General features: G+C 29.6%; 2 protein-coding genes across 3 annotated transcripts in view; one reads left to right on the forward strand and one right to left on the reverse strand.

Moving 5' to 3' along the window:
• LOC142325420 (uncharacterized) overlaps positions 1-15,784 on the reverse strand; it is a 234,438-nt gene that overhangs the window by 159,621 nt on the left and 59,033 nt on the right. For both annotated transcript variants that reach the window (XM_075367169.1, XM_075367170.1), the window contains exon 2: positions 4,060-4,359. In XM_075367169.1, coding sequence (XP_075223284.1) covers positions 4,060-4,351 — 292 coding nt within the window. In that variant the 5' untranslated portion in view covers positions 4,352-4,359. The remainder of the gene's footprint in view (positions 1-4,059; positions 4,360-15,784) is intronic.
• Uxt (Uxt prefoldin-like subunit) overlaps positions 1-15,784 on the forward strand; it is a 241,968-nt gene that overhangs the window by 17,012 nt on the left and 209,172 nt on the right. The gene's annotated exons all lie outside the window — the stretch shown is intronic.

Below are 15,784 nucleotides of genomic sequence, written 5' to 3' on the forward strand. Positions count from 1 at the left end.
AATTTGTGGCTCATATTTTGCACTGTTAAGAATTAAGAGCTGTGAACCCTTAACCACCTAGCAACAAGCCAAATATTAATATAACTAAAATATTTTAAATAGGAAATATATTGGAGTTGTATTTAATTTTCTTATAAAGCAAAAATATTTTGATTAAAATAATTCTGTCCGACGTGTTAGCTCTTCAAAATGAATCACTTCAAATATCTTCATACTGAACTGCATCCTTACAGTTTCAAAACGTGCACTTATTTTAATAGTTTTCAATATAAAAATTATTTAAATCGCAAATTTTTATTACGAAATATTAAATTTATTTATTCCAAATATAGTTTTAAATAAATTCTTAAAAAATAAATAATTAATGAATTTGCCAGTTGGATTAAGAAAAAAAAATTAATTATTATTTCATGTAAATCTAATATCTTATATTTCTAGATAAATAACTTCACTGTATTGTAAATTTAAACCGTTCTGTTAATTAATAAATATTATAATCATTTTTGAACATATTTTATTTTCCCTTTTTCTGCTTGTCTTATTTATTTTTAGAGATTTTATTTTTAGTTTTTGTCAATATTATAAAAGAAATTTTGAATATTTTCTAATTCAAATTTCCGTGATTTTTTTTATTCTGAACACAGCAAAATTACACACACGTAATATCTTTAAAAACATATCTACACGCTCAAAGAAAGTACTTCTCACTACGCTACTGTTCAAACGGTCGTCATATCGGACGAATAGTGTGTAGACAAAATATATTTTTGTCTTATAACGATACTTATAATTTAAACGACTTGCGTTCATTACTAATTTAAACAATTTTCATAACATCCTCTCCTAGGGACGAGTTACTGTTCTTCTTGTTTTCTTTTACAGCTATTTTACTTTGTTGATATTAAAAACAAAAACAAAATATTTACAGGAAGTGCTGACTTAATTTAATGAACTTTTATTAATTCTTATAAATTATTATTTCTATAAATGTTAGTATCTGTGATCAGTGGTAATTTTACTTATTTTTTTAATTAACTTATTTTGTAAGTAATCCCAATTAATCGTAGTAACACAGTATTCGTCTCTAATCAGATAATCGAGACTTGAAATATTTCTTCTTAAACATTGTTTTTGAAAAGGGAAATTTTTTAATTTAATTATTTAAAAAAAATCTATTTCAATTCTTTGAGATCATGAAGTAATTTATGAAGTTAATTTATTAACCGAATCTTATAAATTCCTTTCTCGTATAGTCAAGAATTACGTTGTAAATCGCGAATTAGTGATTTGCTTTGAAGCACCTTAATATGCTGCATAGATGCTAAAAAAATTTGTCGTCATTGTTAGCTTTGGTAAGGCTACTAATTATTATGTTTATGGCTACTTATTATTAATATTATTATTATTATTATGTTTATGTTTATTATGTTTACATTTTAATTATAATTTTATTTCTTGAGGTTTGGGAACGAATTTTTTAAATACAAAAATGTTCTGTCAGATCATTTTTTACGCTCATAAATATGGATTATATAAATTGATATTTAGAATATTAAAAATATTAATTTATTCTTGTGCTTATATTCATGAATATACAAGTTTGTTTAAAAACGTACAGTCCCTTATTCTTAAAAAATAGCATGATCCAGTTCTATTAGTTTTTTGTAAGTTAACAAATTGCTTTTTACAAAAAAGTATACTTACATTATCATATTTTATAAATTATCCCGCCATTTAAAGAATTTTTCCACAAATTTACTTAAAATGCATGTAAAAAAATCTTTTAAAGAAATAATATTAATTACTTTATCGTTGAATTTTTAATTAACACTAATTAAAATAAACCATGGATGTTTTCCTTTCAACGTGTACTTAAAGATATGTGCACAAATAATCTTTATAATGCCTTCTGAATTGTGAATTATTTTTTTAATTACATTCAGTATAGTCATGTATTTATATTAAAATTATTTTGTGTGTTTATATTTTAAATATTTAATATAGACTAATCCCATTTTTTTGTTATTTTGTGTATTTTTTTACACTCTCTAATAATGATTTTGCCACAGTTTCACTTGATCTAAGTGTAAATTCCGGGAAATTCCTGTTTTGTCAATGGAATAGCATCTCTACTCAACTTTTTTGCGTTACAGAAGATTAATTTATTTAGAATAAAAGATTTATATATTTAGTTTTGTTAGCTACAAATAAGTGAATAGATTTTATACATGTGTTATTTTCAGAAGAAAAAATTTTTAGGCGAAGTTCGTAGATACTACGCTCTACGAAGTTCATAGATTTATATCGCATCGTAGATATAAATCGATGGAAATGTTAAAATCTTTTTAAATAATAAAATCTTGTGTCCTATTTATCGTTACTGAGTGAAATAGCAAAGCGTCTACTACAAAAGTAAACTAAATTTTCTGAAATCTAGGAATATGTATAAATTTCTATTTTAAATTTATTCTTTTACATTCATATTAATTGAGACATAAAAAAAAATTCTTTTTTGAAAATTCCGTAAAATCTATTTTTTACATTAAAGGTTCTTTAACACAAATTTTCCTAAAACTTTTTCGAAATTTTGTAAGGAAACTTTGATTAATCGAAAATGATTTTTAATTGCTTATTAAAAATTGTTAAAAAAAATTTAAGTCTTAATAATCTTAAAAATTCCTTTTTTAATTTTTAAACGTTTATGTGGCAGACAAATATTTACTTAAGAAAATTATTCTTACCGATTCCAATAAAAAAAAAAGCTGGGGCAAATTTCCTCTTTATTTAAATGTTTTATACGAAGGAATTTTTTTCTTAAAGTTACTGTAATCGTATTATAATAAAAATAAAAATTGCAGTGTTTATTACATTTTTTTATTTCTTTAAACATTATGAAATAAACGTAAGAACATATTACGTTTACATGTGGGTTGCATACATTTATAATAAACAGCATTAATTTATGAACACGACCTTGAAGTTTATTTTAAAATTGTAGCTAAAAGCTACTATGTATTTTATCCTGAATTTTTTCCGTACTTTATTAAGATCAGACGTAAAAACGTTCTTTTAGTTTGATATTTTATATTCCATTTTAAACAATAAGAAAATACAAGATTCAGTATTTGTAAGAAAAAATAGAAGGAAATCGTAAACTTATGGACATAATATCTAAATTTCAACATGTTCATGAAAAGCGAATGGATTACGCACTCTATAAGAGACCTGTGTTATCACTCTCGCATCATATGTATATTACTCTCAACTCTCCAAGTGTCCAAAGTGTTCCGCTCATTCAATCTCTCTCACTTTTTAAAGCATACAAAGTTACGTTATTAATATTTACGCCGATTTTTTTTTTTAATCGGTATTTTCTGTTTATTCATTTTTGGCATTTAATTTTTTTTTGTTATTAATAGTTTTCAATTATTATTTTTCGGTTTTATTTTATTTATTTATTACTTTTATTAATTATTATTTACTTACTTTTCGTTATTATGTATTTTTAATAACGAAACCCCTGATATTTTTTATGTTACCATTGTTTATTTCATTTACTTTTTTTTTAAATTCAACAAACCCTAACAGTTTGTTATAGTTATAGGAACATTGCATCTGACATTCATCTTCTAAAGGAAAACTTAACAGTTCAGTTCAATTCTCCTAATATCTTTGTCTCACTTTCTCTCTCTTTCATATATTTATATACATACAAAAAAACACAAAATCATTTATTATGCTAATTTTAAATGGTTAAGTGGATGGGAGGAGCTTCTTTGTGTCAATGTTGGTAGTAATAATAAACGGAGAACTCAACCAGGTCTCTTTTTAAAAGAAGAGATTTTGTGTGTATGTGTCGTACATATTGTTCATTATATTATAAAAGTGGAAATATTTATGCATTCAAATTTTCTGTTGAGACTTAATAATAAATCAAATCACAAATAATGATAATTTTACATCTGATGTCTCAGTTAATAAATAAACACGTAACATAACACAAAAGCAAAACACAAAAACAAACAGTAAAGAAAAAAGTAATAAATTGAATTGTCTTACGGGTATCGGGGTCGTCAATTTCCGTTGTGGGCGATGCAGGTACAGGAAGTCCTTTTTTAAGTCGATCTGCGTCCTGGGCGTTTTTGCGTCGTTGCGCTATCTGTCTAGCCATCATCTGTTGTCGTTCTTTTGTCATCAAGCACTTGTTACAGCGGCAATCTCTGAATTGACAGTATCTCTTGTGTCCCCTTAACGGCATTTTTTCTCCGTGATTTCTGCACCTGACGCAGTTGGGTAGGGTGCGGTGATTGGCCGAATCTCCGGCTCCTTCGTCCTCGGTCTGCTCCGGCATGTGGCTATCTGCAGCAAGACGAACGAGAATGCAGTTGCAGTCTGACTCTGTGCAAGGCGCATCAAACACAGTGCAGTGTGCGCTGTGCGCCTCACGCGGACATTCCGAGCGAGAGGATTTTACGAGCATTCTCCTCTCCCTCGCCCGACCCCGCCAAGCTAACCCTCCCGTCCGTTGGCGGCTGGGACAGGCTCGACTGTTTCCTCTCGTAAACTGTCACTCTGGTAGACTTTAGAAATCTCATCACGTGATCGACATCAAAACCCACCCCAACCCCCCCTTTAACCCGATAGAATGACTTTTCAACTTAACATTGTCGGTGAGAATTTAACTCTGGTACTTCAATGCACCGCTGTTCTTACATACTGCATTTATAATGAATAATATAGAGAAAAAGAGATTTTACTTTTCTTTCAAATTAATCATCGAAATTATTACAAATTTTTTACTGAAAATATATAAAAACCTACAACCCTATTACTTTACTTATGAAAAGTCATTAACGTAATATTTAAAACACATTTTTATTTCATTTCTTAATGAAACTGTACAGTAAAAAAATATAATCGGTCCATGTACATTAAAGACCTCTTTTTGAATGTATTACTTATAGTAATTAAATTTTATTTTCAATTAAAAACTATAAAACCCCGTTTATCCGTTCGGAACTGGACCAGTTTGATTTTCAAAAAACTAAAAAATAGTTATTTAAAGTGTATATAACCGGTTTTATGATTATAGTTATAACTGAATGTTGTATAAAACTGATAGAAACTTTGGTTTTTATCAGTATGGAATTGTGGAATATTGTAGCAATTTTGTCTTTTATAACTTACAATAGGTATATGATCAAACTCAATAGCATTTTTTTTTTAACGAATATTGAAATATCAAACGTCCCCTATATGTGAGAATAGAAACCATAAATGAAAAGCTAACCTTCGGATTACTAAACCATCTCGTCTTGATTTCCTTACTAATAAACGGGATAAAAAAGTAAAAATTTCTTAAAACAGTTTTTTTTTTTAAATTGAAATAAAACATGTATAAACCGTTCATATTTACTTATAAGACTGTGATACCAAAAAAATTATAACAGACAATTTTTTTTTCTGAATTGAACACTGAATTCTAACAAAAATGGCACAGTTCCTCTGTTATAAAAATATTTCTACTTCACAATTGCCAAGAATTTTTAAGTAAAATAAAAAATGTATTATTTAAAATTGTTTCTAATAAAAATATGATCTTTTTAACTTTTGTTTTTAATGTTATTTTGCAATTTTTTAATGTTTTTCTTTAAAATGTTTGGACAGAACAAAAAAATGTATTTTTGATTTCCCGGCTGTAACTCTAACGCTGCTGCAGTAATGTAGGTAATTATAAAAGGAAAGTACACGATCGACCAACATTTTGGATATCGGGGTTTTAGCAAATGTCGACGTTTCATGACCCCCTTAATCCAAAAAAATACAAAAGTATAGACATTTCCGGAAGATGTATTACACATACGTACGTGTGTTCGCCTATATTTCTCTTAAATATCTTTCTACTTTTGATCCATAACTTTTAATGTAAAAGCGTCATTTGAGCAAGAGGTCATATCGGACCCAAATGTTTTTACTGAATATTCTATTTTTTTCTCACTTGTGAGTGAAATATGCTTCCTGAACCCGATCAGCCAATCCAATAAAACCATTATTTTCACTAATAACAATAAAAATAATAATGATTAAATTATTAAAAACTATTGTAGTAAAGGGCATGAATCTTGAAGCTTAGCATTGTGTTTACTGAACCTGCTCCACCTAACATTCTATTATCCATTTAGAGTAACATACAGTTCGCTACGGAAGGCGATCGCCGCTCCCAAACCGCGACCGCGAAATTTAACCCCACTGTAAGTTCCTTACTTCCTTTTACCTTTAAAAAAAGAAGAAGAGGGAACGAGCCAAGCAGCCACCAGTCGCAGACCGAAGAAGGAAGAAACCTACACTTTCTCCCGTCCACGAGACGGGGCCACGGACTTGAAAAGGGCTACGGGACTTTTAAAGATTAGTGGGGTGTAATTCGATTACTGCCAACTCACGGAAAGTGTAGGCCAAAGAAGAAGGAAGAGGTCAACAAAAGAAGAAAAAGAAGAAAGAAGACCCACAACGCGACTCGCCGCCATGGATTGGAGTCCGGTGGAAGAGCCCAGCAGAGAAATAACGTGAAGGGCAGCCACAAAAGAAGATGAAGATCTGCAATCCTTTTATCCGTCATCCTAAAAACTTACAATTTAATTCGGTCAGCAAATGCGACTCCGGGCTCATTGCTCCCTCCAAGTAACTACGCCCCCATTTTGGCGTATTTCTGCTAGCCCATAAGGTGCTAGTACCGAAAGAACTTCAGCGGATGGACTGAAGGGGAATCACGCCGGGAGCACCAGGCTCAAAACCTTAATTTCCCACGGTCAGACCCAGTAAATTTTATTCGCAGGTTCATACGGATAGGAACGCAAATAACTAAATCCGTCCATAAATAAAACTTAAAATTTATAGCCGCCACTAAATAACCCATGAAACACGCCCGATTATAGAATGATACAGCAGCAAGGGACATTGTCCAGGCTCTGCGATATGTAGGGAGAAATATTGAAACTCCCGCCATTCTTGCGTTCCGTTCCGTTCGCTACGGAAACGTCTGTATATTTATACACTACACCAAACTAGCGCTACTAATATTTATTATTATTATCATCATAATTATTATTTCATTCATGTTAATTATTAATCCTGTCAAGAATTAATATTAAATAATATTAGATGTATAAATTAATTCATTTTTAATTGATAATGTAATTATATACTTCATGAAAAAAAAGTTACTGTTTTTCAATTAATATTATGCTGATCCAGTGACAAATTAAATGAAGTGTAATTAACCGAAGTTAAATAAATTTTTTTACAGATCTTTAGAAAAATAAAACGCTAAGCTACTGCATCTTTTCCACAAATTTAAATAATACACAAACCTTACAAAAATAGAAATAAACACAATACTTCGGAAACTAAAACCGTTGAAACTCATCATCAAAATTGCTAAATTCTGAATTTCCCGTGTCGTCACTTTCAATACTTTCAAACAAATTTGAAAAGATTCTGTAGAGCTGTCAATTATGTGCTCCTGTCTAATCTTTATATTTTTGTACATTTTCACAATAAGGTTTGCAATACGTCCATTTTAAAAAAATTATCATCGGCAATCCGTTGAACATTGTTAAAGTCAGAAGTGACATTGTGGCTTCCAACGTATCGTCGTTTTACTTCAGACAAAAGTATTTCAATAGGGTTTAAGTATGGGTGGTACGGGGCTAGTCGTAACACTTCATGTCCGTTTTTATTAGCAAGTTCATCAAACATAAACACTTTGTATTTTGCTCTCTCCATTTTAATTATCTCGTGTGGCTTAGGTTTCAGCATAGTAGACGAGATTGGAATGCAATAATTACGTAAGCAGTCCTGCAATTCTTGTTTTCTTGTATTAGATGTGGGTAATTTTTCTCGCAGAGTTGTGTGATAAGATGCGTTGACTAAAATTTTTACGGAATTTTCGACAAGATTTTTCATTAATTTTTCTTTAGCCCATTTTAAATAATTATTTGCATTCACAGAGTTGTGGTAGTCTCCAGTTGTTGCACTTTCAGGTTAATAATGTGTCCGGAATACATGTATATGTACATACAATTTCACTTCCAGCATGTATAATAATCAATCTATTGTCTTTAGAAATTGGTAGTTAGAAGTCCCACTCGAGCATTTCTTTCGTGATTTCGTTGAGTGTATGACTTGATAAAACGTACGTTTAGTCAAGGTATACAATCGGCCTGTTTTCGGTTTTGAATTTTTTGATCGCGTTTACGTACTGTATTCGTTTAATCCGAATGTTATTATGTTCAATAACAAGTTCCCTATTCAGTTTTTTCCTATTTCATACTCAATTAATGTGGTACTCTTATTTTACTTCCTGAGAATCCTGAAACTTTCAGACGGACCAGCAATTTTTGAATGTTGAACAACAGTTTTTCTTTGAGATGAAATTCGTTTACGACCCTTCCACTACGCACATGTCAAAATCATCTAGGCCTGGGGTAAGAGGCCTAGATAATTTTTTAGTAACTTCTTTTTCTGTTTCTTTACTCTTTCAACTTGCGATCGTGATACTTTACACGCAGCTGTTGTTTTCTTCAGATCTTTGAATCGGAATAATAATTTTCTAGTCATTTCCCGGCTTTCCAAATTTACTTGCTTTTTCTTCCATGAATTTGTACTCATTACTGATTAACTCCCGAGCTTACCTACTTAATGTTTTACGAGTCTTAATGGATTTAAGTTCACTCATTCTGCTTGCAACTAGAGATCAAATAAAATTTGACCTATACTACACACTACTATAAATCAAAAAAAGCAAAACGCGGCAGTGGCGAAACGCACTCAACAGATGAACAAAAACGACTAAACATTATTATTACGCAAAGCTTAATAATTATGTTAATCCGTATTTAAAAGAAAGTAATTGACTACATTTATCAATTTTGTCAACATATACATCATTCGACATTTTTAATCGTTAGGCCATAAATTATCATAATTTAGATTTAGTTATATCTATAACATTTTCAAATAATAATTACTCTTGAAACAATTCAGGGTAATTTTAATTTGATTGTAATTAATATTATAAAATAATTAAATTATACTTGACATCGATTTGGGATAACAATTTCTTTTTTGAATAAGATTTACTTTTATTATAAATTGTAAAACGATTGAGATGAACAGATTTAGTTTTCCATTTTGTTACCGATATAACAAATGTTTCTACAATCGTTGATATACAACAAATTAACTGCTTGACTACTACTAAGCTTCAGATTTCATGCCACCAATTCGTCTATTCATGTTTTTACAGATATCTTCAAAATAGTGTATGTTTTTCTAACGTTAGTTTTGTAATTTGATTTATCAGTGGAAATATATATTTTTAAATAAACTAAAAAAAAAAAATATTATTTCTCATTTTCCTGATTATTGTATAATAAAATCAGGGAAATTATTTTTATAGGTAAAAAAAAATTATTCCTTTGATTTAAAGAATATTTAATTCTTTGATATTTTTAATATTAAAGCCTAAAAATATTATATATTTTAATATTAAAAATTATGAATGCAATATTTATAATTGCATATATGTGTGTTTTATTTGGATTAATATTTGGATCATAGAATGATATTTTGATATTATATTTAGATCTGTATTTCTAATTTGATAAAAGAATACTGCCCTGAAATTTGCCGCCGTAGTTTTTGTATTGCACCAAGCGCCATTTAACTTGGCATTTGATTTTGACGTGTTACACTCTCATCAAATAAAAAAAATAATAAAAGATTGTAGAAAAGATTTAATTACTTCATTAGAATCGTGTAAAACGTTTCTAAGTAAAATCTATATAACAAAATTTGTAATTTTTTTTTGACGGCGATATAAATTTGATATTCTAACATGTTGTATACATAAGCCTTATTTATCAATTTACCGAGTATATCTGTTTGATCAAACGATTTTTAAAACGTCTTGATTTTTTTTGCAATAGAAGCGAAATTCAAGATCAGACGGACGTTTTGCGATAGATTTGATATCGTTGAAATCGAATTTAACTATAATAATTTGAAATCGGTATATAATGTTAGTAATATTAAAAAAAAATTAAGGTCAAATTCAAGGTCATCCGTCGCTACCGGGCGAGATGTATGTGTGACACCCACACGAGATCGAGGCTAGACCAATGATCAGCCAAGGTTTTCCCGTGCGAATAGACGGACGGCGCTTGTGCTCCCGTTAGCCAACTCGTTAGCGCAAGCACTAGCAGGTGAAGCTCCAGACTCCTCAAGCGCTAGCGAGTGCGCTAACGGAGGCGCAAGCACCGTCCGACCGTTCGCGCAGGTTTACCTTCGCTGAATGGATGATTGATTCAATTAACCATCCCATGAGGCAAGGTACTCGACTTGCCTCGTCTAGCTACGCATGGGGGTTCACACGTATCGCACCTCCCCGGTGCTGACGGAAAACCTTGAATTTGTCCTTAATTTCCTTTTTTATACTACTAATGTTGATGACACGTGAATGGATGTAGATATGAAACTATGAATTAAAAAGACGCGTATAAACGTCAGTTTTCTTTTTCAGTTAAAAAATGTAATTCCATCTTCACAAATTTATAAATAAACTGCAGCTACGTAATGCACTCCAGACATACTGAACTTGAAGCGATGAATTATCGTCCCACACGCGTTTCTTTAATTTGTTTCAAATCGACGTCCATCACGAGTCTCCAACATTTTAATTTCAATTTCAAATTTTTATAGTCGAAATCGATTCCAACAAAACCGAATTATCTCAAAACGGTCATCCAAACTCGGAATGCAATTCTTTTGGAAAAAACATCTTGGTTGCTTTAAAAATTGTTAATCGAACTGGTATACTCGGCAGAGTGATAAAGAAGTATTAAGTGTACAACTTGTTAAAAGATAAAACTTTTATCCTTTTTGATTATATTTTTTATAGAGCCTAAATCTTACTTTTCCAAAACCTGAAAAATCGCGTTTTTTTGTTTTCACGCTAATAAAAATTAAACGAAAAATGACACCCAATTGTTGCTTTATACATTTAACAAGAAAAGATTGACGAATATAATACGACATGTTAACATAATGTAATACGACGTACTAACATATTGACATAATATCCATAACTAACATAACGACGTATTAACATTTTGACAAATTATATGGTGATTAGTATAACTGATTAGTATAATAAAACAAAATTTGGAAAAAATAAAAAGTAGATGAGTGAAAAATATTTAATTCGAGGAGATTTTATGACTATTTAGCTGTCAAATACAAAACCAGTTGTGTAAAAGTGAAATTTAACGTAAAAATCTGATTTTTATAATTTTGTTTGCTTTTGCTTATCTCTACTTAATAAGTTAATTTTTTTTCTCTAATCTTTTCAAAAGATTAAATATTTATAAAAATTAACAAAAAAAAAAAAAAAAAACGAAGAACCAAAACAATGTTTTATTTGTAAAACAATTTTAATTTCTTACAAATCTCCAATATTTCTAATTTCTAGAAAATATTGGAGAGTTTAAAAATCATGTTTTAAAAGAATGTTTAATAGTTACGATTTTTTTTTTAATACGATTTTTTTCATTTGTTTTATTTTAATAAAAAACAAATTTTTAAAAGTTTTTATTTACGTTTTATTGGCTGTATTTTCATTAATTTTTTTCAGAATTAAATTCTCTACTAGTTTTGTTACAAAATTTTCCGCATTTATAAGTCATTAAACAAAACTATTGTACAACTAACAAAAAAACTTGTTTTTTGACACCGATTTTGTGTTTTACGTCGGATATCTTATAACCTACTGGAGTTACAGTTCTGGGACCTGTTTTATCCTATTTCTCAGCTACATTACATAAGAAACCGCCAACTTTACTTTTTTAACTTGGGTCCTAAAAATTACAGTTGAACTTCTTTTTATTGAAAGAGCTTAATTCCGGGCGAAATACTTTGCTAGCCTTAACTCAAAAACAAAGCGTTTCCAGACCTATGTTAATATGGAGTTTTTTCATTATTTTCACAAGTAGAACATGTCCTGAAAGTTTCTAGTTACTTCGCGATACACTCTGCGTATGAATGAAAACTCTTAACGAAAACTCTTAACGTATGTAAAAACCCGTTCGCAAGAAAAGGAAAACGCACAACCAATATATTGATAAATTTTACATAAGTATCCTGAGAAACAACTTTAAAGGTTATATCAAGAGTGAGTAAGTTTAGGCTCTTCGATGGGCGGTTATGATGTGTATTATTGCACATTCCGTACTCAAATTAGGATTTTAGAAATAATTTTTCATTAAATTTTAGCGCATAATTTTCACAATTGTGTAATAGTGAAATTGTGGGTGTTGGTTTGATATTCAATAAAAATGAATTTTTTTAAATTTTATTAGATTTTATACATTTCATTTACATAAATTTCTAGATATTTTATATTGATTGGTTACCGACAATAGATTGGTTGCCCCAAATCTAAAATAGCGTGATTTTTACCCAATTTTTTGGGTTTTACCGTTTTCTCGAAAACCACTGGAGATACGAGAAAATGAGGACCCATTTTTTATTTCAGTTTTTCATGTAAGATTGTATACAAATCGAAAATTTATATCCTAGCAGTTTTATTATAGCATTATTTGACCTTTAGAGCAAAAATCTTATCTAAAACTTTCGATAGTCATCAGATACATACTGTATATAGCATTTAATTTTTTTTTTAAATTGAAAATATTTCTAATATACATCCTGAGCACGTAACAAAAAAGGAAAAACAATTTCGGTTATTTGTTTTTTATTACGTACACCCAAAAACGCTTGAATAAACAACCAAAAACTATTTTTTATGACGAAGAGGGGGTAAACTTTTAATTTTGTTGTGTAAAATATTCCCCCCAAAATTTTATCTTTTATGGGCATAATTGTTTCATGAAAATGGTTAAAATAAATTCGGTCGATTGCCTAAAAAAAAGAAGACAATTTGTCTGTTGTGCTTTCTGAAATCTTGAACGAGGGACTAAATAATGCATCTCTACTCGATATTACAGAAAATGTTATTTTCCTTGAAAAGCAATTATTATTATCTACATATATATATACATACATACACACGATGAAATAATTGGTGTAATTACAATTAAAACGTGTGAAACGCGTCGATACATTACCATCATTAATAACCGGTTAAAAAAAAACCACTGCGCAGTTATTGAAACCTACGAAAAACTTAATTGTTGAATTGTTCCTTTCTGATTTTTAAAAATCTAATCCTAAACTTACCACTATCTAACACGTGATCTTCAATCCACGGCCCACTAAAGGTTTTTGTGGTCAGCGGACTCATACAAATTACCGTATTTTATTAAATACTTCGAAATAGACCATAAAACACTGGATATCAATAATATTTAATTTCATCTCTTATTTCTCGAATTTATAATAAATAAATTTATATGTGTATTAAACATATAAAACTGTACACAATAATTTAAGAATTACCTAAGCCAAACCGTTGTATCTCAGTTTTTCTCAAATATAAGTTTCAACGGCCTAACTTTTAAAGAAAATAGTGTAACTGTTAATTAATCAGTTATTACACAAGGAAGGATTTAAATACGATCACCTTAAAAAAGTGCTATAAAAAAAATTTACAAGATTTTCTGTAATTAAAAAAATAGTGTATTATTGAGATAAATTCTTTTAGCTTAGCATGGCAGTATAGGTCTATAAAAGCAACGTAAATATTTATTCGTTCAATTAAAATATTATTTGCAGCGGATTGTCGCCCTGGACTCAGTACAGGTTAAAAATGTTCGCCAGAAGTAAAAAGGTCGAAAACCCTTCATCTGACATATGGAAAAGGAAAGGCTTAATTCTAAATGTAAAGTTATTTTTCAATTACTTTAGTGTTTTAATAAAAAAAAATCCGAAGTGGACACCACATGTCTTCCTTGTACGCCTATTAAATTACATGTACATATTTTTTTAAATGAAAAGTACATAAGTTTTATTTCATTAATAACTTCTAATATTTTTTTTATTGTTATTATTGAATTATTATGTATCGTAATTTTTTTCAATCAGAGGTTAATAATTAATTATTAATAAATCAATATATTTAATTAAAAAAAAAAAAGGAGGTGAAGTCTGATTCGAGCCGATTTACCTTCCCCTTCTAAGATCCAAATATATTAAAATTTTATTTGGTTATAACTCTGTAACCAATGAAAATAAGTAACTTTTATGATATATCATTTAAAAGCTCTCAACAAGGGCTTATTACTGCAGTTAAGAAAAAGCCCAAAATCCAATTTTATGTTTGGTTTTTTGGCTCTTTTGGACACTTTTGGTTCAGTCGATTGCAATTAAAAGGGGAAGTACAAAACTAGATGTTACAACAGTCCTAAATCCAAAATTTCAACATCCTACGGCTAATCGTTTTTGAGTTAAGCGAGAGATACATACGTACATGTGTACGTACGTACACATGTCACGCCGAAACTAGTCAAAATGGATTCAGGAATGGTAAAATGGATATTTCCGTTGAAATCTGAAAACCGAAATTTTTCTCAATCACAATACTTCCTTTACTTCGTACAAGGAAGTAAAAACGTCTATTACAGGTACTGACAATATGACATATGACTATTTCTACATGAACCCAGGCGCTACATATACGAGTACATAAATAGCTTAGAAATAATGGCGTTGTACAATTCCACAAATTTCTTTGTTCATTTATTGTAATAATAAAATTAGTTATCTGAATTTATTTATACAGTGATTTTATAAATTATATTATTTTATTGAATACTGTATTATCAATCCGTGATATCTGCTCTGATTGATTTATGACCACGAAGCTGAGATATATTAATCTTAAAGCAAAAATATCACAGAGTACTTTTTTGCAAGCATAATCTACATTGTCATTCAATAATCTACCTACAGATCGAAGAATTTCACTAGTTACAACACTTCTGTTTATTTTCTTATTCTCTATATTTATTTTTTACGCTTATAAAATTTATTTATTTTTTTATTAAAATGCACTGAATGAAATTTTGAAAAGTTTAACTACGACGAGGTGTAGTTGTTAAATAACTAGACTGTTCGCGTTGTGAGTCGTGTGCTCGTAGCATGGGATGTTCTTGCACCATGAATTATCTTGACGATTTTAGAAAGGGTTGAGAAATGTCGTTTTCACTCTTAGTTAGTCTGCTGGAAGTTATAAAACAAACGCGTGTATAGTTGCTTAGCCGGAATAATATCTAACATTAAACATCTTAAATGTTGAATAAATCGGCGACCGAACTGGCATATAGCTGAAATGAATATACCGATGTTGAACTGTTCACTTTAGTTTCTGGACGACTTAATTCGATGGTATTTTTATGTTTTTCCAAAACTGCAATCCTCATTTAAGAATGCTCCCTTTCAGATAGTAGATGAGGTAAACAAGAAAATGGCTGAAAAGCGTGTGAGTAATATTTGTAACAAAATATAGTATTTGTAACAAGACTGGGCATAAAATAAAAGAATGAGTGAACTTTTTCGTGCTAAATGAAAAAGAATTTCTTTATTGTTCTACGGTTTATGAGAGGTCTTTGTTTAAGATGATTTAATTTCAGTTTCAGTTAATATTATTCGGTCGAATATAACAACAAAAAATATAACTACCGAACAGCGATTGAAATTATTGAAGTCGGTAAAACTGAGTGAATACCTGGTGATACTGTTCACTTTCTCGATATCGACTAAGAAAGAACAT

The sequence above is a fragment of the Lycorma delicatula genome, chromosome 5 (genome assembly GCF_047948215.1).
Source record: "Lycorma delicatula isolate Av1 chromosome 5, ASM4794821v1, whole genome shotgun sequence".
NCBI classification, from domain to species: domain Eukaryota; kingdom Metazoa; phylum Arthropoda; class Insecta; order Hemiptera; family Fulgoridae; genus Lycorma; species Lycorma delicatula.